This window comes from Calonectris borealis, chromosome 19, assembly GCF_964195595.1.
Source record: "Calonectris borealis chromosome 19, bCalBor7.hap1.2, whole genome shotgun sequence".
In the NCBI taxonomy this organism is placed as follows: Eukaryota; Metazoa; Chordata; class Aves; order Procellariiformes; family Procellariidae; genus Calonectris; species Calonectris borealis.
The window spans coordinates 5,590,748-5,616,594 of NC_134330.1; the positions used below are offsets into that span (position 1 = coordinate 5,590,748).

General features: G+C 65.6%; 3 protein-coding genes across 8 annotated transcripts in view; 2 read left to right on the forward strand and 1 right to left on the reverse strand.

Moving 5' to 3' along the window:
• SSH2 (slingshot protein phosphatase 2) overlaps positions 1-7,271 on the forward strand; it is a 103,524-nt gene extending 96,253 nt beyond the window's left edge. For all 4 annotated transcript variants that reach the window (XM_075168626.1, XM_075168623.1, XM_075168625.1 and 1 more), the window contains one exon: positions 870-7,271. In XM_075168626.1, the coding sequence (XP_075024727.1) occupies positions 870-2,858 (1,989 nt within the window). In that variant the 3' untranslated portion in view covers positions 2,859-7,271. The remainder of the gene's footprint in view (positions 1-869) is intronic.
• Positions 7,272-11,991: 4,720 nt separating this feature from the next.
• CORO6 (coronin 6) lies at positions 11,992-16,451 on the forward strand. Of its 2 annotated transcripts, XM_075168635.1 has the most exons (11): positions 11,992-12,189; positions 12,795-12,917; positions 13,364-13,493; positions 13,575-13,756; positions 13,885-14,004; positions 14,221-14,340; positions 14,759-14,863; positions 14,948-15,093; positions 15,175-15,232; positions 15,320-15,550; positions 15,663-16,451. In XM_075168635.1, the coding sequence occupies exons 1-11, from the start codon at positions 11,992-11,994 to the stop codon at positions 15,783-15,785; spliced, it is 1,536 nt and encodes a 511-aa protein (XP_075024736.1). In that variant the 3' UTR covers positions 15,786-16,451. The 2 variants fall into 2 exon arrangements, with proteins under 2 accessions (XP_075024736.1, XP_075024735.1); XM_075168634.1 differs by lacking the exon at positions 14,221-14,340.
• Positions 16,452-17,046: 595 nt separating this feature from the next.
• ANKRD13B (ankyrin repeat domain 13B) lies at positions 17,047-24,548 on the reverse strand. 2 transcript variants are annotated; one of them, XM_075168638.1, is made up of 15 exons: positions 24,211-24,321; positions 20,580-20,715; positions 20,255-20,379; positions 20,124-20,169; positions 19,705-19,848; positions 19,387-19,576; positions 19,203-19,269; positions 19,032-19,113; positions 18,896-18,960; positions 18,681-18,811; positions 18,413-18,570; positions 18,182-18,334; positions 17,935-18,095; positions 17,634-17,710; positions 17,047-17,544 (listed from the first exon to the last, which is right to left on the reverse strand). In XM_075168638.1, exons 1-15 carry the CDS (start codon positions 24,319-24,321, stop codon positions 17,334-17,336), a joined length of 1,857 nt encoding a protein of 618 aa, XP_075024739.1. In that variant the 3' UTR covers positions 17,047-17,333. The 2 variants fall into 2 exon arrangements, with proteins under 2 accessions (XP_075024739.1, XP_075024737.1); XM_075168636.1 differs by having other exon boundaries at positions 17,317-17,544; positions 17,630-17,710; positions 24,211-24,548.
• Positions 24,549-25,847: the final 1,299 nt, after the last annotated feature.

Consider the following 25,847-nt stretch of genomic DNA (forward strand, 5'->3'; position numbering starts at 1 on the left):
CCAAAGAAGGGGACAAAACTGGCACCTTTCCCTGGTTGGGAAGCACCAGCATTGGGATAGTAAATCAAGGCAGATGTAGAGCTTCCACTGCTGGAGGAGTAGAACAAGCCTGTCCAGGCCTGGGGTGATGGGATCAGGCACGTCAAGGCTCACTTCTCTCCTGGATAGAGAGATGTTCCAGGCAAAATTTAGTAACCTCTGAATTGAAGTACCTTGCTCTTATAATTGCTTTCCACCCTCCGGGGCTCTCACAGGGATTGATGATGTCCGGGGCTATCGTTTTCTGGGAGCCTCTCTTATTTAAATTCCATGCTGCATTGTTTGAATCTTTTCCATCTCCATGTGAGGCAATAAGGCTCTTCCAAATATAATAGGCCAATGCTCTCTCCAGTGATTTGGCAGAAAGAGCATCTGTGCGGATGGGGGAGCCTCTCTGGCCATTTTCCTCCGGGAAACAGAGCATTTCAGCACTCGGTCATTCTTTATGCTGTACTTCTGTTCGCTCCCATACGTGAGCAGAATCTTTCACGTTTTCAGTTCCAAACTGCAGTTTTAGCAGCATAAGGATTTTTTTTTTTGTTAACTGGAGTTTTCTTTATTTAAAAAAAAAAAAAAAAAAGACTAAATTTCCCTTGGAATTCGTGGCAATTAAACAAAAGTTCTTAAATCTGAGTCTAGGTGAAAATCCAGCCTGGAATATGTTAAATGCAGTCCCAGAGACAATAATGCGTCTACATTAAGTGATCACGGCACTTGTAATCTATACCCACACACTGGCACATGCACTCCCATTTCCTTCAAGGTGCTGTCATTTGCTCTGTGTCAGCACAGCTGATCCACTTTGTAATTCTCCTGTTTCTGTGTTGCAGGAGGTCCCTGAGCTGCCCAGCGCAGGCCATCTCACGAGATCCCACTCGGAAAATGCCATTTCTGTGAAGGAAATTATCACAGAGATCGAGTCAATCAACCAGGGAGCGGGACCTGCCCAGCAGAAGGAAGCTTCAGCCAACCTCACCCAGACACCAAAGAGGAACACGGTGCATGACCTGCCAGTGGAGGCGATTTGGGCTTCGGAAAGGGTGGAACAGAGCGAAGGAGCCTGTGCTGGACACCAGGAAAAGGAGAAGGACCCTCTGCAAACTGAGCAAGAAGCTGCCCCCTCCCTGCAGCCGTCTTCTGGTAAATCAGACCTGGAGGAAAGCAGCCCTGGGGGGGAGCAGCAAGAGCCTCGTGGCTCTATCAACCCTGAGCCCAAATGGTGCCCCGGCTCCGTCCGGCGAGCCACCCTGGAGTTCGAGGAGCGCTTGAGACAGGAGCAAGAGCACCAGCACGCGTCCCCGGTCTGCATCTTACCGACCCGCAAGAACTCCAGGAATGACTCTCCTGCTGCCGAGCTCCTGCCACGAGGGAAGAGCGAGGAGCCGCCCCTGGAGCTGGCTCCGGAGGGCGATAAGGTGCGGGGTGCAGGCACTGAGGAGCTGCTGCTGCCTCCCGGGGCAGAGCTGCCTGCAGGCAGACACCTGCCTGCGCCCCTCGCCTCCTCTGCACAGGAGTCCCTGCCTGCAGAGCCCAGCCCGGGGCAGGAGGGAACAGCACAAGGGTGCAGGACAGTGGTCTCATTTGATGGGACGGAGGAGCCATCCTTGCCCTCCCTTCTCCCAAAGAGAATTGAAGTCATCGAATACACTCCCACAGTCAAGTCTGCAGAGCGCCCCAACGCAAGCTGTGAGCAGGGCGGGCTGGCCACAGCTATCCCGTCTTTAGATGAAAACTTGAACCCTTCGTTGTGCTCAGAGAAGGCACCAACCTGTCTCAGAGCTCTGACGCTGGTAAATCTCTCACTGCCGGAGCATGCGGTACACAAGCAGGCCACCTTCACTGTGGGCAGCCCCACCGAGGAAGGTGATGGGTTATCTGTTCACCTCGGTGCTGCTTCTCCCTCTGCCCAGGTGACCTCTACGCCTTCGGCCAGCCTAGATCGCTCTTCTTACCCCTACGTAATTCACCTGGAAGGCGTCACTGAGCAGAGCACGGGTACAGACGATGAGCCGGTCATGCCATGTGGCATCGAGGGAGACACGACTCTCCCGTTCAGGGACAGCCCCAAGCCTCTCTGCAGGGGGGGTGCCGGCACGTCGAGGCAGCTGAGTGGTGAGGACTTCACCAGCCAACGCGCTGAAAACATGGACCTTCTGGACATCTCTTTCCTGTGCTACGGCCTCCCCCACAGCTCCAGCAGCCACAGCGTGGAGGAGTGCAGCAACAGCCCCGGGCTGGTCAAGCAGCGAACGAAGGAAATAGAGGCTCGGATCCGGCACGCAGGGCTCACCACACCCTCCCACATGAAACGCTCGGCATCCTTGGCCAAACTGGACTGCCTGGACCTCTCCAAGGACGACTTATCCGAGAGGGAGTCAGCCTCTTCCGATGCCAACCCAGTGCTTTTCACCTGCGTTGCCCTCGGTCGAGGTTTTTGCAGGGGGAGGTTGGAGAGGGGCTCGGAAGGTGTGTGTGGAAAGCATCACCTTTCCTCCCCAGAGCCCGCTAAGCATTTTGTGGAACAGCTCAGAACAGCTGAGTGCATTGCCCAGAGCAAGCCAGTGGAGAGGCCGCTAGCTCAGTACGCCAAAGAGTGCGGCTCCAGCCAGCAGAGTTTGTTTTCCAGCACGGATCCGACATGGACTAGCTCCGAGGAGGGTCCTCCCCTGCTCCAGGTGCAGGTCCTGGACTCCTTGTCTCCGGCTCGAGGTCTGGCTGTCGCACCCCGGCAGCAGCACGGGAGAACTCACCCTCTGAGGAGGCTCAAAAAGACCAATGATAAAAAGCGGACAACCAATCCCCTCTACAATACTATGTGATCCTGAGCCCTCGGCTGTGATTTCTTACTGAGAACCCGTGGTGTTGCGTTCATGCAAGGGGCAGGTGTAATATAAGGAACATGCACTTTATTGGTTAATTTTATATATATTGTCATTTTACTGTTCCTGGCGCATGTAGGTGTGGGTTGGTTCTTCTGTGTGTGACTCTGACTGCAGGACTGTTTGGGTTTTTTTTAAGTTTTTTAACTCGGATAACCTCAAATGTTCTTTTTTTTTTTGTTAGTTTGTTTTAAAAGAACACCTTTATCATGTGAGAATTTATGTTGGCTTGCTTTGGCCAGGTGGAGTTTTGCTTAGAACCAGGTCCTAGTTTCTAACTTGAATTTTCCCCATGCCTCAAAGTGGTGCTGGGCGGTTGTTGGGGTGAGAGCCCCCGTAAATGTGAAGGCTGTGCCAAGGTCCCTTTGTTTGGCCTTTCTTTTATTTCTGCAAACTGGAACTCCACGATGCTGGCAGATGACTCACAAAGCTGCTTCAGGACAACCCCCCCGGGCTCGGTTTGGCTGGTGCATCCCCAAAAGGAGCGCACAGGGGTAAATCCTCCCGACGGACGGGCTCTGAAAACCCTGGGCAGCCTGGCACCGCGATCAGCGCTCACCTCCTGGTGTGGGTCATGCAGAGGCCCCCATTTTCTGGTGAGGTGGAGCAGAGCTTCTCCACGAGCTGCCAAGCTCACCTCTCCTCTGCTGCCCCAGATCAGCTGGTGAGAGGAGGAGAGCCCCAAAGCCAGAGTGTTCTTTTAAAACAAACGCCTCGTTAGGGTTTTAACCCTCCCATTACTTGAATACTGCTGTGGGCCTTCCAAGTTCACGGCCATATCATCTGTCCTCTGCCCTCCTGCTGCCTCCCCTCTGCCCAAAAGCTGTTCTCGTCTCGTGCTGCCTGACTTTTCCTCTCCCCTCTGCCACGCTCACAGGCACTTCTGGTCGCTCCCAAACCTAGAGGCCGTTATAATTGTTAATGACGTATTGCCCCTACTGAATGCAAAGCTTTGTCCTCTCTGCTGTCACTCCTAACATTTGACCTGGAGGGAAGATCTTTTCTGGAATTTTTTTCTTTTTTTTTCTTTTTTTGCCTAAATTGTATATATGGTATTTATATAGAATTTTTTTTTTGTTGTTTCTATGGTTTTGGTTTGTTTTTTGTTTTTTTTTTTAAAAAGGGCAAGACTGCATTCTGTAAACTGGAAAACAAAACCACCTTACTCAAACTCAGTGCTGTTCATTGTAATCTGCACAGAAATGGGAGTGGATTTGACATTGTAAGCTGTCTTCCCTTTCCAAAAGTGAGCCTCGATGCCAGCCTTTGCCAAATGTGTCCCTTCTCCTCCAGTCCTGCGTGAACCCCCATTACCCCACTGCGGGAGGGGGGCTGCGTATCTGCCCGTCTCCCTCCCGCTTGAAGCTGGGTTTCAGAAGTGCCAGTCAGACGTGGAAAGCCGTCGGATGCTCTGAGCCATTCGGCAGGTTCTTGCTTCCCCAAAGAACTTGCGTTTGAAGGGTCTGCTCCAAATTTCAGCAAATTAATTTTATGGTTCCCGAGCAGTTTGGCTAAATCAAAGCTCCTCACTTCCAGCCGTGCATATCAGCAAATTGTATGTGTGCTGTAGGAGCAGAGAGAAAGGCACTTGGCGGTTGCAGGAGAGCTCTGGGTCCTGTCTGCAGTCCCGTGGCAGGTCTGTGGCAGAAGAGCGTGTCTGCGCTGGTGCTTGGCTCTGGCCCAGACCTGCCCTCCGGGGAGGAGCGAAGCGGAGAGAAGATGCAGAATGGCTCCAGCTGCTGAAAGCCCAGCACGGAGAGGATGCGGTGTGGGAGGAGCAGCAGACAGGGCCGTGCCTAGAAAGCAGCGCTGATGCTGCAGAGCCTTGCGGGCTCCGGTGGGACGAGCTCATCTTGAGCCGGAGAGGAGCGCACGGCACCGGAGCGCTGTGGAATATTGGGAAGCAGCGTGCATCTGCCCTGGGGAAGGGGTGTCCGTAACCCCCCAGCTTGCCCGCAGCCAGCAGCAGAGGATAGACTAGCAGTTTGCAAGGTAATCCCACCTCGCCGCCCTCCTGTAGCTCCCAGGGATCCTCCCGCACTGCCTTGCAGAGCCTGCATGCCTGCAGCCCGGGCATGGGGCCGTCAGCGTGTCTGTCCTTCCCCAGCACCAACATGCGCTTCGTCCCTCCCCTTCCGAGGGGCTTTAGCTCTGCTGGGGTTGCCACCCGTGCTAGCCGCAGGCTGGAGCGCAGCCCGAAGTAGCCCAGCAGGGCCCTGTCTTGGGTCAAATAGCACGTCATCCCAGGACATTTCAGTCACTAGAAGTCACCCAAGTCCCTGGCCCAGGAGGCCAGATACTTCTTTGGGACGCTGAAAGACATTTGGCTTCTCCTAGCCAGCTCCACCTGGCTTCGGAGCTGGGCAGGCAGTGTGGAAAGGCCAAGTGGCTCATGTCATCTTGTGAAGGACGATTTCAGTCCTTGCCTCCCCCACCGTTCCTGACCCCAAGGGCGCGTCTGCCTGCCCCTCCACGGGCAGAAGGGATGGGGTGCCACCAAGCCTGCCTGCGTTGGAGGGAGCATGCTTGCCTGGCACCATGTCCTGGTGACAAGGATCTGCTTGGGAGGGGAAAGCCCTGTGTATAATTTGTTCCCTTGAGAAGGGAGGAGGAGGAAGGGGTCGGGTTTTTTTGCCCAGCTTGATCTCAGGAGAAATGCCCTATAGGAAGACTCTTCTATGCAGACCAGAAATGCTGCATCCTTCCAATACTCTACTGCTGTCTGGGTGCTTCAGCTGGGGTGAGCCGCAAAGGGGCAAAGGCCCTCGAGGTGCTTTGGTGTCCCCTTGTCATCTGCTCTGGCCCAGCACAACTGTGGTTTTTCTCTGGGAAGCCTGTGGAGAGGCAGAGGGAGGCGGGGAAAGTGGTTCTTTTGCAGAGTTATGAAGGCCTTGGAGGTCTGGAGGCTCTGACCTGGGCGGCAGAAAGGGGAACGGGCTGGAGGGACATGTCGGATGCAGCTCTCCGGGGACCCTGGGTCCTCCTTGGCCAGTGTCTGGGCAATGAAGCCACTAAGCCCCTGGCATCTGAGGTCTCTGCCTGGGGACGGTTGTCCCTTCTCCATGCTGGTGGCTCATGGGTGGGTGGTGGCTTGCTCCTGGTCCCTGTGGCCACCCCACAAGAGTTTCTTGTGACCTGCCGAGCACCGCGGGGAGCAGCACCTTCCCGGGATGGGAGGGAGCAGCAGCTCCAGAGCACTCGGCGGCTGACAAGCTCTTGCTGATTGAGGGGCTTTAGGAGAAACGTGTTGTTTTAAGGGCATTTTTGTACAAAGCAACTGTTCTTTTGGTCTCTTGCAAAGCCGTCTCGGAGGACGCTTTATTGTTTACATTGACTCCTGTACAATATCTCAGCCATCGCCTCCCCCTTGCCCGCCCGACCTCCGGCTGTACTGTAACGTGTGAGCCTTGCACAAACGGATAGCGTGTGCGTGAAACTGGTTTTTACACTGCGTTCTGTTGCACTCGATGGTGTGTGTGTGTGCGTGTGTCCGGTCTGCTTGAGAACTTGTGACATGTACAAATCTCTCCCTTTTGGCCCTTTCCGGGGGGCACGGTCCCAGCGGGCGGCAGGGGGGTCAGGAGGTGATGCCGCTTCTGGCTCACTTGGATGTTAAACGGGGCAGGGATAAACTCCATGTCCCTCTGCCAGCAAAGGCCCGGTGGAAGGTATCCCACCCCAGCTCCGGCTCCCTCCTGGGAGCAGCGAGGCGCTGGGAATCGACATGGGCACCGGGGCACTGCACCTGCCCGGGGCTCAGTGCCCGGCGGCTGGAGGAAGCCATACCCGCCGCAGGCCCCCCGCTCCCGTTGTGGTGCATCCTGCCTTAATCTGGTCCTAGCTCCAGGCAAACTCCCACGCGTCTCCCTAAGGGAGGGACCCCCGGAGCCCTTGCTGGCGTGGGGCAGAGGCGGGCGCTGGCCTGGCGCAGGTGGGGTCCGGGCTGGGCTCTCGGTCACCCTCTGGCAGTGCCACCGGAGGTGCTAACAGCCCGCCCACGCTGCAGACATCTCTGTTGGCACAAAAGTAGGTGCCAGTGCCTTTTATTTTCCTGTGTGGAGATGTGACGTCCGTGCGCTGGTTTGTAGGGATCGCCCCAGGGCTGGGCAGTCCGGCCGCACCGTGTGCTGGAGCATGAGCCCTCGGGGACGGCTGGCAGTGGAGTTGCAAACCGGAGAGGGGAGCGCTTCTGTCTGCCCCTCCTGGATCTTGCTTGGTGGCTGGGATCGTCCCCTTTCCCCCTAAAGACTTTATGACCGATGTGCTCAGCTGTTTTTAAATGTGAACTTGTGCACTGATGTGCAGATTCAATGTTCTTGTTACCGAATGAATAAAGTTTTATTTTGAAGATGATGTGGGCGTGCTGCCTCCTGTTTGGGATCGGGACTGGGGGCGATGCGTGACCCGCGCTTGCTGTCGGAGCACGGGGCGGCAGCGGGGGTCTGGGGAGCCAGAGCGGGGTTGTTCACTTGCATCCCCTGCCAGAAGCGTAGATGGACCCATCCTGTCCCAAGTGACCCGTACAGGGGCTGAGGAGCTCTGCGCCCAAGCAGATGCTCTCCCAGCTCCTGCTGCGGTTGCAGGGAGGGTGCCAGGCGTTGTGTGTATAAAATACCTGGCTGTCGGGACTCCGCGGGTTCCCTCGCTGCACTGCTGCAGGCAGAGGAGCTGTGGGGAGGGTCCTGGGGTTTTAAGCTCCAAGGGGGATGCCAGGTTTTAGCAGGGACCCTGGACCAGACCCACCATGGCTGGCCAAGGAGCTGAGCTGAATCCAAGCACCGAATAACCGCAGCACAAGTGGATCTCTGCGTTGGGAAACAGCCCCTCTCAGGTGAGTTGGTTTTGCTCCATCGTGTCCCCTGTCGTGGCAAGAAGACTTGGCGCAAAGGTCTCTGCGGGCTCCCCCTGGGCTTGCTGCGAGCAAGGGGGTACGGAGAGAGCCAAATCCCCCGGAGCTTAGCTTCACCGTGCCTCCATGAAGCTTCCTGCTGGGCCAGGGCTGAGCGGGCACCAGGGTGTGGGGGCAGAGGTGCAGGGCCATCGCTGCGGGGCATAGCGGGGCTGGCAGTGTCCCTGGGGTGCTGTGCTGGTTTTGGCTGGGATAGAGCTGATCTTCTCCATAGCAGCTAGTACGGGGCCATGTTTTGGATTTGTGCTGGCAACAGTGTTGGTAACACAGGGATGTTTTCGTTCCTGCTGAGCAGTGCTTACACAGAGTCAAGGCCTTTTCTGCTCCTCACCCCTCCCCACCAGCGAGGAGTTGGGAGGGGACACGGCCGGGACAGCTGACCCCAATGACCAAAGGGACATCCCATACCACATGACGTCATGCTCAGCATGTAAAGCTGGGGGAAGAAGGAGGAAGGGTGGGATGTTCGGAGTGATGGCGTTTGCCTTCCCAAGTCACCGTTACCCGTGATGGAGCCCTGCTTTCCTGGAGATGGCTGAACACCCGCCTGCTGATGGGAAGTGGTGAAGGAATTCCTTGGTTTGCTTTCCTTCTGTGCGCAGCTTTCACTTTCCCTATTAAACTGTCTTTATCTCAACCCACGAGTTTTCTCACTTTTACTCTTCCGATTCTCTCCCCCACCCCACATGGGGGGGAGTGAGCGAGCGGCTGTGTGGGGCTTAGTTGCCGGCTGGGATTAAACCATGACAGAGGCCCCATCCCTTCCCACTCCCCCCAGCACCAGCTGGGGAAAGGTTTCCCGGGACCTTTTCTCCACTTGCTGGGGATGTGGCTTGGAGTTGGGGACATAGGACACAGGGCTCACTCTGTCCCCAAGCTCCAAGGGCAGAGCAAGCCAGGGCCATGTGGCATGGGGCAGGCAGGGGGTGCTTCTGCACCCCGCTCCCTCCCCGCCACCCCTTTGGCCGGGCAAGCAAGGATGTCACCTTTTCCCTGCCTTTTTGCCAGCTGCCCCCTCCTGCCCAGCTCAGCCAATGCTCGTCCGGCTCCGCTCGGTGCCCTTCTAGGGTCCAGGGCTTTGCTGCCTTTCCAGGAACCACGGCTCCCCCCGCCATGGGTCCCCGAGCCCTACAATCCCTTAATCCCCTTGGGCCAGGGCATCCCTGCAGGGCTGGGCTCTGCTAAATCCCAAATCTGGCTTCTGAATGTGCCTGTAACCATCCCGTTATGCGGGGCCGGGGCTGACGTGGGCTCACCCCCATGGGGTTGCAGCCCCCTTGCTCCTGGGGGGAGGCAGCGAGCCCACAGGGTGCTGTGGGTGTCGGGAGCCCTGGGGCCAGCCCATGGCCATGGTCTCCGCGGGGCTGGATGGGCCCCAGGGTGCGGGGGGACCCACGCAGGGTCGCAGCCCTGCGGGATGCCCAGCAGCCCTGTGTCCCGCCTGAGCCCCGGGCAGAGGTGACCCCGGGGGTGATGGCAGCCGGGGGGGTGTCGAGGGCTGGTTTCCCCCAATGCTTTGGGAAGACGCTGCCCGGCAGGAGGGGGCAAAGGGGCTTCTCTGGCCCCCAGCCCCGTGCAGCGCTGGGCCGAGGGGCTCCCGTGCGCCGTGCCGGGGGGGCTGCGGGCACCCTTGGGCCCCCCTTTTTTGGGGAGGGAGCGAGGGCTGGCTGTGCCAGGGCTGACCCCATCCCTGCGGGCAGAGCCGGGGGGGCAGGCCGGGGGCCGGGCAGGGTGCGGGGCAGGCGGGGCCGGGCCGGGCCCCCCCCCCTCCCGGTGCCCGCCGCGGGGGGGCTGTGCCGGCCCCGGCGCCCGGCTCGGCTCAGCTGTTCTCTGCGGCAGCGGCACTGCGCGGTGCCGAGCCCAGCCGCGCCGGGCGGAGCGGAGCGGGGCCGGGCTGAGCCGGGCCGGGCCGTGGGGAGCGCAGCGGGGCCGGGCCGAGCCGGGCGGAGCCGAGCGGGGCGCAGCGCCGGGCGCGCCCGCAGCGCGCAGGAGCCGCGGAGCGCAGGTGGGAGCCGGGGCGCGGGCGGGCCGGGGCCGGCGGCGGGCACCGGGAGGGAGGGGGCGGCGGGGCGCCGGGCTGCGGCCCCCCGGGCCCCCCGGCCCCTCGCCCGCCCGCCGCCCGGCAGGAGATGGCTATATTTGGAAAGTGACCTCTGGTCGTTCCCGAGCAGCCGCTGCGGATTCAATTGTGGCAACGTAATGGCACAGCCGGGGAGCGGGGAGCGGGGCTGTCCTGCCTGTATCGTGCCTTGCACCTTGCCTGCACCCTGCCTGTAGCATGCTCGTACCCCACCTGACCCCGCCTGCACGCTGCTAGCACCCTGCCTGCACCCCGCCTGCTCCCTGCTAGCACCCCATCCGACCCCACCTGCACCCTGCCTGTATCAAGTCTGCACCCCGCCTGCTCCCCGCTAACACCCTGCCTGCACCCCATCCAACGGTCATGCCTGCAGCTTGCTAGCACCCTGCCTGCAGACCACTAGCACTGTGCTTGCACCCTGCCTGCACCCCGCCTGCACCCTGCCTGCACCCCATTCGGCCCTGCCTGCACCCTGCTAGCACCCCACCTGAACTCTGCCTGCACCCCATTCAGCCCTGTCTGTATCCTGCCCAACTCTGCTTGCACCCCACCTGCACCCTACCCAACCCAGCCTGCACCCTACACGCTGCCTCCACCCTGCTCAACTCTGCCTGCACCACATCTGCACCTCACCTGCACCTTTCCTGCACCCCACACCCTGCCTGCACCCTGCCTGCACCCTGCGTGCACTCTGCCCAGCCGGCCAAGCTGTCACCCCCTCCCCTACACCCCAAGCTCTGCTCCCACTGGCAGTGGCTGAGGTGCCGCAAATTACCCGGAGGGCGTCCCCGCGGAGCCCACTCACTGCTCCCCAGGGCTGGGGACCGTGCCTGGGGCCGTGGGGGTGACGCCAGCGGTGCCGGTTTCCAGCCCCCCTCGGTAGCAGGGCTCCAGGTCCTCTCAGCGCCTGGCTCTGACCTGCACCCGCTCTGCCAGGCCAGGGGCGATGCTGAAGGGCCATGGGGACCCCTGGGGACGCCCAGGGACTGGGCAGATGTGGCTTGGCTTGGCTTGGTGTTGCACGTGCCCTGGCCAAAAGCCACTGGCTGGGACACAGAGGGGCAGATCTGCTCCTACCTCTGCCCGCGCTGGCCCCGGAGGCTGGGGGCAGCAGTGCCCGGCCCTCCGGGCTGTGGATTGGTGGCTGGATGCGTCCCCTGGCAATGGCTGAGGTCCCAAAAGAGCACAGGGGCGTCCCCGGGGTGGTCAGTGGCTCATGGGTGCTGCAGAGCCCCAGCTCCAGGGGTTTTGGGGTCCCAAGGGGCTCAGTGCCCCCAAGCAGGTCCCAGGAGCAGCGCAGGCTCGGGACGGAGATGGGTGTTTGTGGGCAGCGTGCCCAGCTGTGACCGAGGGCTGGAGACCCCACCGGGGCTGTGCTGAGCACGGGGGGCTCCTCCGCACCCCGGCGTGCCCATGGGGCTGCGTGGCTGTGCCGGGTCCAGCCCTCGCCCGGGGTCAGTGCCAGGTGAGTGGGTTGGGGGTGCAGAGTGGGTGGCACATGCAGAGCCCCCGGGCAGGGGCCCATGGGGGGAGGCGTGGGGTGGGCAACGCTGGAGGCACAGTCTCCCTCCTGGGTGTTGGGTGCTGGGTGGCAACCTCGGGCCGCCCATGCAGGATGGGACACAAGGGGACAAGCTGTGACCTGGTGCATGGCACCTCCATATCCGCCCCAAACTCCCCTCAGCCCCTTCTCTGCTGAAGCTGCTCATGTGCCAACCCCAGTGCCAGCCGTGGGGCACGGCACAGCCGTGGGGCACAGCACAGCCACAGGGCATGGCACAGCGGCACATCATGGCACAGCCATGTCCCTGCCCAGCCGCCAAGCGGCTCTGGCTGCGGGATGCCCGTCCCCAGCACTTGCAGCACCCACACCCCCTGCACCAGGGCTGTCCCCGGTCCCTGCTGCAGGGTCAGGGCCACGTCGGGCACCATCCTGCACCCTCATCCGCTGCCATCTCCGTGTCCCCAGGCTTCGTCCTGTGCCCAGGGTAGGGGGGGTCTCTCGGAGTAAGAGGCCTGAGGGGACCAAAACCCCTCCATGCTGTGCCGGGGGGGGTCTTGGCCTGACCCTGCGCCCCCCAGCCATGAGCCGCCGCGTGGTACGCCAGAGCAAGTTCCGGCACGTCTTCGGGCAGCCGGTGAAGGCCGACCAGATGTATGAGGACATCCGCGTCTCCAAGGTGACGTGGGACAGCTCCTTCTGCGCCGTCAACCCCAAGTTTGTGGCCATCATCGTGGAGTCCGGCGGCGGGGGGGCCTTCATCGTCCTGCCCCTTGCCAAGGTGAGCAGGGAGGCTGCCAGGGTCTGCCCCCCCCAGGATGTATTGGGGGGGACATGCTGACAGGCTCTGCTTTTGGGGGGCTGCTGTGGCCCCAGAGCCCCCCAGCTTTGCCCCAACATCTCCGTCCTCACATGGGGGCTTGGAGCAGAGGCAGCCTGGGGTGGTCACCGGCACCTGTGAAGGGTGACGTCCCGGGGGCAACCGAGGGGATGCGGGAAACCCCCGGCTGCTTTCTCGCCAGCCCAAATTCCCAGGGGACACGCGATGCCCAGGGAACATCCCGGTGGGGTGGGGGTCTGCCCTGCCCATCCTAGCAGGGTCCCCAGCCCCTCCTTATCATCAGAGGGGACACAAAACAACCTCTCCCGGGGCACATCGCTCCCCTCTGTGTCCCTATGGGGCCTTGTGCTAAGTGAGCCCCATTCCCACTGCGTGCCTCAGTTTCCCCCTTCGAGGCAGGTGCAAAGCTCTGGCTGCCGCCGGGGCCCCCCGTGTGTCCCCGCTTGTGCCACAGCCACACGTGATGGCCAGGCTGGGGCTTGGGGGGCACCTGGCAGGGCCCCCCCCGGCCGCTGGGGACTCACCCCGGCACCTCGGCATTGCAGACAGGACGGGTGGACAAGAACCACCCGCTGGTGACGGGGCACACGGCGCCCGTGCTGGACATCGACTGGTGTCCCCACAACGACAACGTCATCGCCAGCGCCTCCGAGGACACCACTGTCATGGTGAGGGGCCGGACCCCAGACGGGAGGGGGGGCGGCGGGCGCTGGGGGAGCGGCGCGGAGCATCCCCCTGCCTTTGCCGCCTGCGAAGTGTCACTGGCCTATTTTTAGCCCCGGTGCCATGCGTTCGCGCTGGCGGCGGCTGCTCTCTCCATGATGCAGCAGTTTGTGCTAAATATATCCGCCCCGGCGACTCAGCACCCAGGAATAACTGGGGGGGGGCTGGGGGCTGTGCCCCAGCTGTGCCCCCCTCCCTGTGCCCACCAGCACCCCGAGTGCCAGGGATGCACCCCAGGATGCAGGCGCTGCTGCTGTCTCTTCGCCATCCTCCCCGCAGCCTGAGCTGGGATTAACGATGAGGTTAATTGGCTCCGAGGCCCTCAGCCGCTTAGCGCTTTCCCGCGGGGTGATCCCTGCCGCCGCCCACCCCGCTCTCGGTCCCCCCCAAGGTGTGGCAGATCCCCGACTACGTTCCCGTGCGCAACATCACGGAGCCGGTGGTGACGCTGGAGGGACACTCCAAGCGGGTGGGCATCATCTCGTGGCACCCCACCGCCCGCAACGTCCTGCTCAGCGCAGGTAAGGGGGTCCCGGGTCACCCTCCCCGGGGTCGGGTGGGATCCGTGGGGTGACGGCATCCACCCCCTCGGTCCTCCGCAGGCTGTGACAACCTGGTGATCCTGTGGAACGTGGGCACGGGGGAGATGCTGCTGGTGCTGGAGGACATGCACACCGACCTCATCTACAACGTGGGCTGGAACCGCAACGGCAGCCTCCTCGTCACCACCTGCAAGGACAAGAAGGTCCGCGTCATCGACCCCCGCAAGCAGCAGGTTGTGGCGGTGAGTGCCCCCGCCGTGTCCCCCCACCATCCCGCCGCGGGGCCCGTCCCCATGCCCGCCTGACCCTACTAACCTCCCGCACCCGCGCGTCTCTGTCTTTGGTTTTAACCCGCTAACGGCCGGCGCAGGAGAAAGCCAAACCGCATGACGGCGCCCGCCCCATCCGCGCCATCTTCATGGCCGATGGCAAGATCTTCACCACCGGCTTCAGCAAGATGAGCGAGCGGCAGCTGGGCCTCTGGGACCTGGTACGAGATGGCGGCTCCCACCCGGCCAGCGCCGCCCCGGGGACCCCACGGAGCCGGGGACGTGCCGGGTGCCGGGGATGCTCTCCAGCAGCGCCCCGGGAGCCTCCTGTGCTTCCCAGGAGCAGGACTCAGCGGCTGTTTTGGGGGACAGATCCGGACCCCCCTCATTTTCTCCCCTTCCCATGCCCCGTGCTGACTCTCTCCCCCTCCCCCCAGGAGAGGTTTGCCCCCCACGAAGGGCTGAGGCCCGTGCGGGCCATCTTCACCCGGGAAGGACACATCTTTACCACGGGCTTTACCAGAATGAGCCAGCGGGAGCTGGGCTTGTGGGACCCGGTAACGAGGCCGCATGGAGTGCTGCCCCGGGAACTTGGCCCCCCCGACTCCCCGCCCCTCCCTGCCCCGGGATGGGGTGCCCGCTGCATCCCCCCCCCCCCCCGAAAAAGATGCCAAGTTCCCAAGTGTGCTGTGCTGTGCCGGGCATGGGGAGGGGGCTGGGGGGGGCAGGCGGTGCTGGGAGGGGGGAGCAAGCCAGGCTGGGGTGCACCCAGTCGTGCAGGTAAGCAGGAGTGGGGCAGGGGGTGCTGGGGGGGGGCATGCCAAGCTGCCTGCCCGGGGGGTTGTGTACCCCAGGGGGGGACGAGCCCAGTCCCCGCAGTGTGCCGTGGCTAACGCGTGTGACTAACCGGGATGGGGGCTTCGGGGCCACCGCTCACCCCCTCTTCCCACCCCCCCTACTCCTCCGGCCCTGCAGAAAAACTTCGAGGAGCCCATCGCCCTGCAGGAGATGGACACGAGCAACGGGGTCCTGCTGCCCTTCTACGACCCCGACTCCAGCATTGTCTACCTCTGCGGGAAGGTAACCCCCCCGGGGCACCCCCCCCCATGCCACCCCATCCCTGGGGCTGCCGGGGCCGGCTGACACCCGTCCCCACCCCCGCAGGGGGACAGCAGCATCCGGTACTTCGAGATCACGGACGAGGCGCCCTACGTGCACTACCTGAACACCTACAGCAGCAAGGAGCCGCAGCGGGGCATGGGCTTCATGCCCAAGCGCGGGCTGGAGGTCAGCAAGTGCGAGATCGCCAGGTGAGAGCCGGGGGGGGGGCTGGGGGGAGGCGGAGGGGCCGGCAGGGGTGGTCGGACCTTGACCACCTCTGCCCCACGCAGGTTCTTCAAGCTGCACGAGCGCAAGTGCGAGCCCATCGTCATGACGGTGCCGCGCAAGGTGAGCCCGCGGGGGTCCCAGGGGAGATGGGGGGGTGTAAGGGGGGGGACACACCTCGTCTCACCGCCGTCTCCCTCGCCCCCGCAGTCAGACCTCTTCCAGGACGACCTGTACCCCGACACGCCGGGCCCCGAGCCGGCCCTGGAGGCGGACGAGTGGCTGTCGGGGAAGGACGCGGAGCCCGTCCTCATCTCGCTGCGGGACGGCTACGTCCCCGTCAAGAACCGGGAGCTGAAGGTGGTCAAGAAGAACATCCTGGACAACAAGCCGCCCCCAGGCCCCCGCCACAGCCACTCCACCTGTGACCCCAACTTCTCCGTGAGTGTCCTGGGGATGGGGACATCGTGGCGGGGCTGTCCCCTTGCCTGGGGTGGGGCTAGGGGGGCCGGAGGGGGCTCCCCGGTGACCCCACGTGTCCCCCACCCCGCAGCGGCCAGCCTTGGAGGAGGTGCTGGAGGAGATCCGTGCCCTGAAGGAGACGGTCCAAGCGCAGGAGAAGCGCATCTCTGACCTGGAGAACAAACTCTGCCAGTTCACCAACGGCACGGACTAGCATGGCGGCCGCAGCCACGGGCAGGGCAAGGACTGCCCCGGCCCCCCCGGGGATTAAAGCCGAGTCCCCGCAGAGGGCAGGAGCCCAGAGCCATGTTCTTTCCCCGGGAGCCAAGGCTGCAGGGAGGGGGTCGGACCCTGAACCCCCCTCCACTGGCATCGGTCGCATCCTGCTCCCGGGGTGGCCTGGCACATCGGCAACCCACTGCAGCACCCGAGGGGGGGGGTCCTGCTTCGGTGCCCACAGGCTGGGGGTGCTGAGCATCCCTCCTGGGGGACCTGCAAGCTGGGCGCCAGCATCCTCCCAGGACAGGGGGCTGCCGGACCCCCCCAGCCAGGATGCACTTGGGTACGGTGCTACCCCCCCCCGCGCCCCATCCCTCCCCTCGCCTCCCCCTGCCCCATCGCCCCCCTCGGCGGCTGCTCCCAACTGGCTCTTTGCTCCTGGGTCCCCCTTTAATAAAGGGCTCGGCCACCCGTGGCCGCGTGGCGGGTACCGGGGACGTGGGACGGCCACGCCGGGGGGGCCCTGCCTGCACCCCGCTGCCTGCACGGCCCCGGCGCAGGCAGAGAGGGGCCGAGAGAGACAAACATTAAAGAGCATTTATTGGTGTTGGCTGCGGTCGGAGCTGCTCGGGCTCCCCCGGCCCTGGCCCAGACGTCGCTTGTGGGGTGCGTGGCGGGGAGGGGGGGCACTGGCTACGAAAAGTCCCAGGGGAGCGAGCCCGGCCCCCCCGCAGCCCCCGGCCCCCATGTGCAAAGGAGGAGCAGCCCGGGGCCGGGGGGGCCGGGGGTTAGCACCATTTGACGTAAGGTTTCTCTTGGGGTCAGTGCCCGGGGCGAGGGGGGGGCATCCGAGCGGGGCGGGGGGGTGCGAGCAGGGGCTAAGGGGGGGGTGACACTGGATGGCCTTCCGCAGGCACCCCCTCGGCTGCCCCAGCGGACCCCCGCGCCGGGGTGGGGGGGTGGCTGTGCAGCCCCGCGCTGGCTGTGGGGTGCAATGGGGCTGAGCCCCCCCCTCCCCGTTGGCAGGCAGAGCAGCTCCCGGGTAAGTGCACTTGGTAGCGCCTGGGCAGGGGGACCAAGGGGGCTGGGCAGAGCCCCCCAGCTCCGGGGGCACCCCGGGATACCACGTGGCTGGCAGCCCCCCCCCATGTGGGGCAGGATGTGCCCCCCACCGCCTTCCTGGGGTGAGGGGGCCGAGCAGCACCCCATAGGGCGGTTGTGGGGGGGCTAGGGCTGTCCTGGGGGTGGGGTACAGTCTGTGGGGTTGCCCCCCCTGGTCCCTGCCACCCCAGCTGCAGGGCTGTCACCCGCCCCCACCCTGTCCTGCTGCGGGGTGCCCCCCACCTGCACCCCAGTACTGCCCCAGCTATGGGGACGATCTCCCCCACGCCAGGGCCAAATCCTGCACCCCCCTCCCCATTTGCCCTCTGCAGCGCTTGGGCTGGCTCCCCCCACCCCGCTCCCCCTCTGTGCCCCCATACGCGGCACCGGCCGCGTCCCCATCCCCCTTGGGGTGGGTGAGGGGCTCAGCGGGGGCGCAGGGTCACTTCTCCGTCAGCGAGAGCTGCAGGATCCGCTGCAGCTCCTCTTCCTCCTGGCGCGTCCGGCGCTCGGCTTCCTCCTGCTCCCGCGCCGACAGCGCCATGGCCAGCCGCAGCTGCTCCGCGTAGCTGGGGAACAGGGCGCTGGGCCCCCCGCCGCCCCCCGGGGCCGGGGCAACGGGGGGCCGGGGGGCCGCTGTGTGCTGGGGAGTCCTGGGGGGCGGCAGGGTCTCAGCGGGGGTCCCCGCGGGGCTGGCACCCACTCCCGCTCCCCCCGGGGGGGCTGACTGGACCTTACCAACCTGTCTCCTCGGCGGCCCTCGTGCGACATGGGGTGGGTGCCCGGCTTGCTGTTGGTCAGCGCTTCCCAAATGGTCACCTGCGGCCGGTGGCAGAGGGGTGCTCGGAGGGTGGCATCCCCCCCCAGTACCCCAAAATCTGACCCCCCCCCCGCATGAGCTCTGACCCACCACTGCGGGATGCAGGGATGGGGCAAGGTGGGGTGAGCATCCCGGGGCAGCGTCAGGACAGGGCGGGCAGCGGGGTCCCCCAACCGGGGGGGGGGGGGGGGCAGGAGGAGGTGGGGGGGATGGCAGTGCCCACCTGGTCGTACTCGCTGCCCGCTTCCAGCAGGCTCTGCTGGATGGCGAACTGCAGCAAGTCATCCTCATCCTCCCGCAGGGCGTCCTGGTGGGTGCCCACCACGCTGTACCCCCGCGGCACCTCGAACAGCGCCGGGTCCATCTCGCACGCCCGGCACGAGGCTGCGGGGAGACAGGCGTCGGCACGGCTGGGCACCCCGCCGTGTCCCACCCCACCCCGCCAGCCGCGTCCCCCCCACCCCACGTACTCAGGGAGCTGGAACTGCTGACGCTGGAGGAGTCGCTGCTGGGTGAGGGTGCCTCGCTGCTGGGGCTGTGCCGCAGGGAGCTGACGGGCTCGTCGCACCCATTGAGGTTCCCAAAGGTGATGCGGGCGTTGAGGATGTGGAAGATGGGGATTTCTGCGAGAAAGCAGAAAAAAAGCAGGGAGGGAAGCCGGCTGTGCCACCCGCGCCGGCGGCAAAGACCCCCCCCCGTACCGATCTTGACGGGGAAGCCGGGCGGGAGGCGCAGGGTGATGAAGTCCCGCAGTTTGGCGAAGAGGGCGTTGCTTATTGCCATGAGGTCGATGATGGGGGCAACCTGCTCGCAGAGGGACAGCGGGTGGTCCTCGCACAGCCACAGCTTCGCCTTGAACCTGCCGGGGACAGGCGCCGGGCTGGGGACCCCTGCCTGCCCCCCCGCGGGCTCGGCAGTGGTCGGCGGGGGATGACGGGGGGGTCCCCAATCTGCTCCTTCCCCCCTCACTTCTGTGTCTTGGTGGTGAGCTCCATGGGCCGCCCCATGTCTCTGTTGCCCAGCTCGAAATTGGGGTTGAAGTACTCCTCGGGGGTGATGGCGGTGGGGTTGGCGTGGCTCAGCGTCTGCGTGATCAGCGTCTGCGGGACACCTCGGCGGGGTAACGGGGGGGGGGGGGTCTGGCCATGGGGCCACCCACCCACCGGGACCCCCGGGACACTCACCCCGTTGTTGGGCCCCACGTGCTGTTCGGCGATGCCCAGGAAGGACTGCAGGGGGGTCTTACTGCCTGCGGGAGAGGAGGGGGTGAGGACCGGAGCCGGCGCAGCGCCCTGCCCGCCCAGCCCCTGCCGGCTCCACCTTTGCTCTTGCCCTTGTGCTGGTCCGAGAGGTGCTCGGTCCGCGTCCGCGTGATCAGCTCCACATTGGACGCACCGTAGACCTGGCCGAGGAGGGGGAACGCCGGAGGTGGATACTCCCCCCCGAACCGGCCATACTCCCCTCAGGCAGCTCAACCCCCCTGCCCCTCACCTTGGCCTCGTACCCATTCACCATTTCTGTCTTCTCGCTCCTCCAGCCCAGGATGCCGGACTTGTTCCTGGGGTGACACAGGGCACCATGAATGATGGATGGTCTCGCTCCGACAGCCCAAGGTGCGGGCACCCCGGGGGGCTGTGCATTCCTGAGGGGGGGCTCGGTGCCACCCCCAGCCCACCTCTCGAAGGCGATGTTCTTGGTGTCGAGCTGGGTGGTGACGACGGGGGCCGTCAGCCGCCCCATCACCTGCTCCTCGGTGGGCTGCACAGCAGCCAGCAGCACCTCCTGGTCATGGCCGGCCAGGGCCAGCGTCTCCGAGTAGACCACCCGCCGGTCATGGTCGATCTCCATCACCACCGCGCTGGTGTCTACGGGAAGGAGGGTCAGGGTACGCGGGGACTGCCATGGTCCCCACCATGTCACCCAGCCCTGCTGCAGTGCCAAGGGGCTCTGCCGGTGCTCCCCGGCGAGGGGGGACACCCCGGTGCTGGCTCACCTTGTCCCCGAAAGACAAAGCTGCGGTTGCCCCGCTGCCAGGTCATATGGTCGAAGCCCAGCAGCGTGGTGTCCACCCGCAGGTTCTGGCCGCTCTTCCACACCTTGTAGGTGTCGCTGGGGCAGATCTTGGACACCAGCGGCACTGGGGAGAGACGGCGATAGCCCAGCCAGGGACGGGGCCACCCTGCACCCCCGGGCGGGCTGCCAGCGCTGAGCCGGGTGGGGGATGTGCCCGAGAACCCAGCGCCTCGGTGGGATGGGGGTCTGCAAGCTTGGGGTGTAGGGGGGGAAGGGGACAGGTGTCCCCCATCCTGGGGATGGGGATGGATGCTGGGGCTGAGGGCAGCGCCAGAGATGGGGGAAGCTCTGCTGGGGAACTCCCGCTCCCCACTCCGCTCTGCTCTGCCCGGAGCTTACCCCAGCTGGTGAACTCCCACTTCATCTCCACGTAGAAGTCCTGGGCCTGCGGAGAGCACAGCGGGGTCAGGAGGAGCCCGTGGTCGGCGTCCCCCCCCTGCCACCCCGGCGGCCCTGCCGGAGGGAGGTACCTTGCGCAGCTTCTCCAGCAGGATGGGGATCCCGGCCAGGCGCTTGATGGCTCTCTGGTAGTCGCGGTAGCGCAGGACCAGCTGCACCAGCTCCAGGTCACGGGTGCTCACAGCCTCCTGCAGGACTGCAGGGCAGAGAGGGGCAGTGCCCGGGGGGGGTGGCACGGCACGGCGTGGCACGGCATGGCACAGCAGAGCCGGCCACTGCATAGGAGCCACATGCACGTACCACCCCGCGAGCTGTCCCCTGGGGAGCTGCAGCACCAGGTTGAGCATGCCCGTGCCCGTGCCCATGCCAGGGCAGCCTGATGGAGGACCTGCTCACCTGTCCAGCCGCTGCGGTTCTCCTTGCCCACGTCGGCGCCATGCTTCAGCAGCACCCTGGCGCACTCGAGGTGGCCCAGCGTGGTGGCCAGGTGCAGCGGGGTGCGTCCTCGGGGGTCCAGCTGCTCGATGTCGGCCTGCCGGGAGGGAGCGAGGCTCAGGGGGCACCAGGGCAGCCGGATCTCACCCCCCCCCATGCCCTCCCGCAGGCGCGAGGCTCCCGGCTTGAGCAGCCGGGGAAAGCAGCTGATGTCTGCTGGTATCTCGGAGAGCATCCCCATCCCTGAGCTCCCCCAAGAGATGCACATGCACTGCACCCCAAAAAGCTCTCCCTGCTCCCCCCAGCCACTGCCAGCCCCACGGCGAGGGTGGGGAGACCGCGGCAGCGGCTGCCAGCACCCAGCACGGCTCGGCACGGTCAGGCTGGGCTGCACCCACCACAGAGCAGGAGCACGGCGCAGCAGCGGGGGGCACGGATGCCCCCGGCACGGTGCACAGAGCTCTGCATGGTTTGATGCAGCTGGAAGCTTGGGAAAAGCCCCCACCTCTGGGATTTTGGGGGGAGCTACTGCCCAGTTGCCAGGCAGCAGCTGCTGGCAGCCCCCCTCCGCCGGTGCCAGGAGCACGACTGGCGACGTGGGCTGCGGCGGGCGCACGTGTTCCCCTGCCTGAGCCGGGGGCGGGTGGCTGCGTGAGCGGAGCGGCTGCTCGGAGGATCCCCGGGCCCTGGGGAGCCGCGCGCTGGGGCTGCGATTGTTTGTGCCAAGCCCGGAGCCTGGCGCCAAGCCAGCCCCGAGGAATCCCTCACCCGCCGGCAGCGGTGGTGGGCGACCTGAGCACCCTGAGCACCCATGGGCCCTGCTCCCTGCATGCCCAGGGTTGGGGGCACTGCTTGAGGCTTGAGGAAGTGGCAAGGGGGGGCTCAGCCTCTGCTCCCCAGCACCCAGCCGGGGCACGAGCCTTGTGCCCGGAGAGGGGCAGTCAGATGCTGCCAGGGCAGGAGGCAGTGGGGACAAATCCCGAATCAGGGCATGGGTTTTGGGGAGGTCACTCCCAGGAGAACAAACTTGGGGTGCAGCACCCAAAGTTGCGGGCTGGGACTGGGCACCCCGGAGGCATTTGGGGCAGGGCAGGGGTGGGGTGTGGGCTCTCCGGTGCCCGGGCTCTTGCCCCGCAGCAAGTCCCTGTCTCGCTCTTGGGCATATCCTGCTGTCCCTCTGCCCCGGGGATGTCCCCACTCCTGCCCGGGCTGTGGGCATCCCCATGCCCCTCATCCCCAGGGGCTCACTGGGCAGGGGGACCCCCCAGGCTGCCCACACTGCTGGAGCGAAACAGCCCCCCGCTTCCCCGGGAGCCAGCGTGCTGCTCCAACACTCTCCAGGCGACTGCTGCTTCTTAATTGCGCTAATGAAATGACTCTAATTAAAGCAATCGCCCCCCAGCCGGGGGACGGGTGCTGCAGGCTCAGCAGGGCTCCCCAGCCGCAGCCCTGCCCCAGCGCTGGGTGGGACGAGGGTCCCAGCTCCAGGGACGCGGCACCAGAGCCAACCCCGGGGGACATGGCGTGACCCAGTTTTCGCCAGCGACAGCTCGGTCCAGGGCCCTGGTGCTGGGACAGCTCTGGCTCGGGGGCTGTGGCACAGACCTCCGAGTGCTGCCCGTCCTGGGGCTGTGACACCCACTGGCAATGGGGACAGGGACGGGGATGGCTTCAGGGTGGCAGCGGTGCAGCACAGGACCGCAGCTCAGCCGCTCCTCCTCCTGTGCCAGCCAGGCGCGTGGCACAGCGCAGCCCCTCTGCTGGGGTTGTCCCCGGGGTGGGGGACCTCAGCGCGGACACAGACCCCAGCGCCTGCTCCCGGGTGGCAGTGGGGACACGGGCCAGCGTGAGGAAGTCGTGCCGGGCGCTGCTGTCCCTGTGCAGCCCCCGGTTCCTGCCACGCGTGATGGGACAGGCTGCGGTGTGGGGTGTCCTGGCACAATGGGCTCTGTGTCACTGCCTGCCTCGTCCTCGCGCTGTCCCTGCCACGGGGACCCACTGGCCCTCGCTCCCCAGGTGGAAGCAAGCATGGATGGGAGCTCATGGTGACAATTCAAGGGTGACCCACGCAGGGCCCTTTGGGGACACAGAGAGGAGCTGCCAGCTGCCCCAGCGCCTCCCAACCCCAAACACCCGCACATGTCAGAGGGGCCCTGTGTGGTGCCGCTGCCCCACGCGGGTCCCCGGGGTGACAGGAGGGCAGAGCCCCGGGGAGGGGACACCCAGCCCCCAGCATCACACACAGCACCAGCCCCGACCCGCTTCCCCCGGGGATGCTCGAGCAGGGAGAGGGGCTGAGCCGTGTCCCCGGATGCCCCGGATGAAGGTGGGGGGGTCAGCCTGGGCTGGCTTCCCCCAAACCCCCACCTGCCCTGGGGTCTGGCCTGCAGCACCCATGGGCCCCCCCCATGCACCCCTGGAGTGCACACAGGGCCGGCTTTGCTCTCGCCCTGCAAATGGCAGTGGGGGCCCAGGGGGGGCCATGGCAGAGCCCCTCCACTGCCCAGGTTCGGGGGGGTGGGTTAGAAATCCTCCCTGCAGGCGAGCGGGGCCGGAGCCGCCCTCGCAGCCCCTGCATCTCCCCGCGCCCGCCGAGCCTCTGCCGCCTGCGCCCAGCTTTGATCTCCACCGCGCCGGGCTCCTGGGAAAAATGACCCCAAATTACCACGGAAATAAAACCGCCGGCGATGGGGTGGAGGGTCGGGGCGATGCTGGTGCAGCCCCCCGGCCGGCCCCCACAATGGAGGCGGGTGTGGCGGGAGCCATCGCCTGCATCCCGGCGGGAGCATCGCGGCACGGCGGCCCCCTGTTTCGTGCATCACCGGGGACAATCCGGCGTGGCCCTCAGCACCCTGGGGTGCCGGGAGCTGGGCCGAGGGACCGGGGGATGCTCGGCACAGCCTCACTGCCGGCCTCCCTCCAGCGCCTGCGGTTTCCTGCGTCTTCGGGGTTGGGTTTTAATTACCTGAATTGCAACGCCACGGGGGAGAGGGAAGCTGGTTCCCCGCCTGGGAATGTGCCCGTGGCCCTGCACCATCACCGGCTGGCTGGGGGGGTTCCCAGGCTGGGGGACACAGTGGGTCCCCTCACCCTGAGAAGGACCCACCTGGCTTCTGGGGCTGGGGGGCTGCGCCCTGGCAGCATCAGGGCCCTGTGTCCCCCCCGAAAGGGGCTCAGCCTGAGGGTGGGGAGCTGGGGGCTGCACCCCCAGCAGGACTGGCAGCGCCCTGAGAAGCAGGGTGCGGGTCGGGGTGCCGGGGGCCTGCAGAGGCCTAGCAGGGAGCTGGGGACACGTGGGGAGGGATGCTTGGGGCTGCGGGTGCCGGGGGATGCAGGGGACCCGCGGGTGGTACCCACCGCTCCGTGCCAGCCCCGGGGGCAGCTGGCACCGTCCCGGGTTGCAGGAGGACACGCGACACCCCCAGAGCCCTGCCAACCCCGGGAGGGACCCCATCCCCACCCTCATCCCCATCCTCATCCTCATCTCCATCCTCGAGCAGGAGCCCGGCTGCAGCCCGGCAGCATTGCATCAGCCCGAGCCGAACCGGGCCGTGCCGGGCCGTGCCCGGGGGTGCCCCCCCCGCCACCCCACCTGCTTGGCGCTGAGCTCCCGGTCCAGGTCGCGGGCGCGGTTGTGCCAGACGAGGTAGTGCAGCGGGTACCTGCCCTCCGGCCCCTTCCTGCCTGAGCAAGACGCGAGCATCCTCCGTGCATGCTGGAGCGGCGCGGCGGGCGCGGCGGGCGCGGCGCGGGGCGGAGCGGGGCGCGGGGGGGCGCGGGGCGGGGCGGGCACGGCACCTCCCGCCCGGTGCTTCCCCCGCGCCCCCCCCGCACCGCCCGGCCTCATGGGACTTGTAGTTGCCCTGCCCGGCATCGCCCCCTTCCTCCTCCTCCTCCTCCTCCTCCTCCTCCTCGCCCCCCCCGCACCGCTCAGCCCATCACCGCGGCCTCCGACCTTCGCGAGGGTGGCTGCAAAGGGTGACCCCGCTGGCACTCAGCCTTCCCCCTCCCCAAATCCCCCCCACAGGCTGATTTCCCCCCTCCCGGCTGACCCCCGCTCCCCCCATGGGCCGGCAAGCCCGGGCGCATGGCGGGGCAGGGGCGAAGGCGGTGGGCAGGGGCCGTGCGGGGGCCCCAAGCCCCCCCACCCTGGGCAGGGGCAGGCGCGGGCCCCCGGCCCCGTTTCCTTTTCCGCCTGCGTTTCTCCGGGGCAGGCGTCGCGTTTTCCGGCTGCCGCCCGAGAACAATGCGAGGCTGGGCCTCCGCCGGCCGCCTCGGCCTCCCGCCAGCGCCACGCTCCCGGCCCCCCACCCCGCTGCCCCCCACCCTGCCATGGGGCCGCCTCCGAGGGGTGAATCCCCCTCGGTTTTATTCTCTGCTCAGCCATGACGAAGGCGGCGGTGGTCGCATCCCCCTACCCCGCTCCCCCCACAGCATCCCCCATCTCCCCGCCAGCCCTGCTGCCCCATGACGTCATGAGCCATCTCCCCGGCAACCAGCGGTGAGGTCACCCGCGGCGCAGGCCACATAGCCTGGCCCGTGGTGGCGTGGGGCAGGATCCAGCCCCGCTCCGGTGGCTCCTGCCTGGGGTGGCCGTGCCGCAGGGGTCCAGCCCCCACAGCTGCCTGTGGGGCCCCCATGGTGATACCGGGGTGTCCCCCCCCCTGATCCAAGTGCTTATAGGATCCCAGAGGACCTCAAATGGGCCCCAGTCCCCCTACCCCCCCAAAATCCCCAGGGAGGCTGTAGCCCACCCCACACATCCCCAGTGCAGTGTCCTGCCTGCACTGCTGGGGCAGGCAGGGAACCCCAGTGTCCTGGGACCCCCAGCCTGACCTTGGCTGCCCGCACTGCACCCCATGGTGCACCTGGGATGGGGCCAGGATGGGGAGTGGGTGTGCACAAGAGTGGGGTGCACAGTGCCAGAGCTGGCACTGGGAACAGGACTGGGGGGTGCCTAGGGCTGGGGCTGAACCCAGGGCGAGTGCCCAGAGCCGGTGCTGGGGTGCCCAGAGCAGGACTGGGACAAGTGGGAGGTGCACAGGGCTGGGACTGGGGTGTGCTGGACCAGGACTAGGACCAGGACCAGGACCAGAACCACAAGGGTGCCCAGGACCTTGAGAGGGGGATGAACAGGACCAGGGGTGGGACCAGGACCAGAGCAGTGCCCTGGCCTGAGAATGGGACCAGGAGGGCACCGAGGACTGGGACTGGGGTCAGGACCAGGGG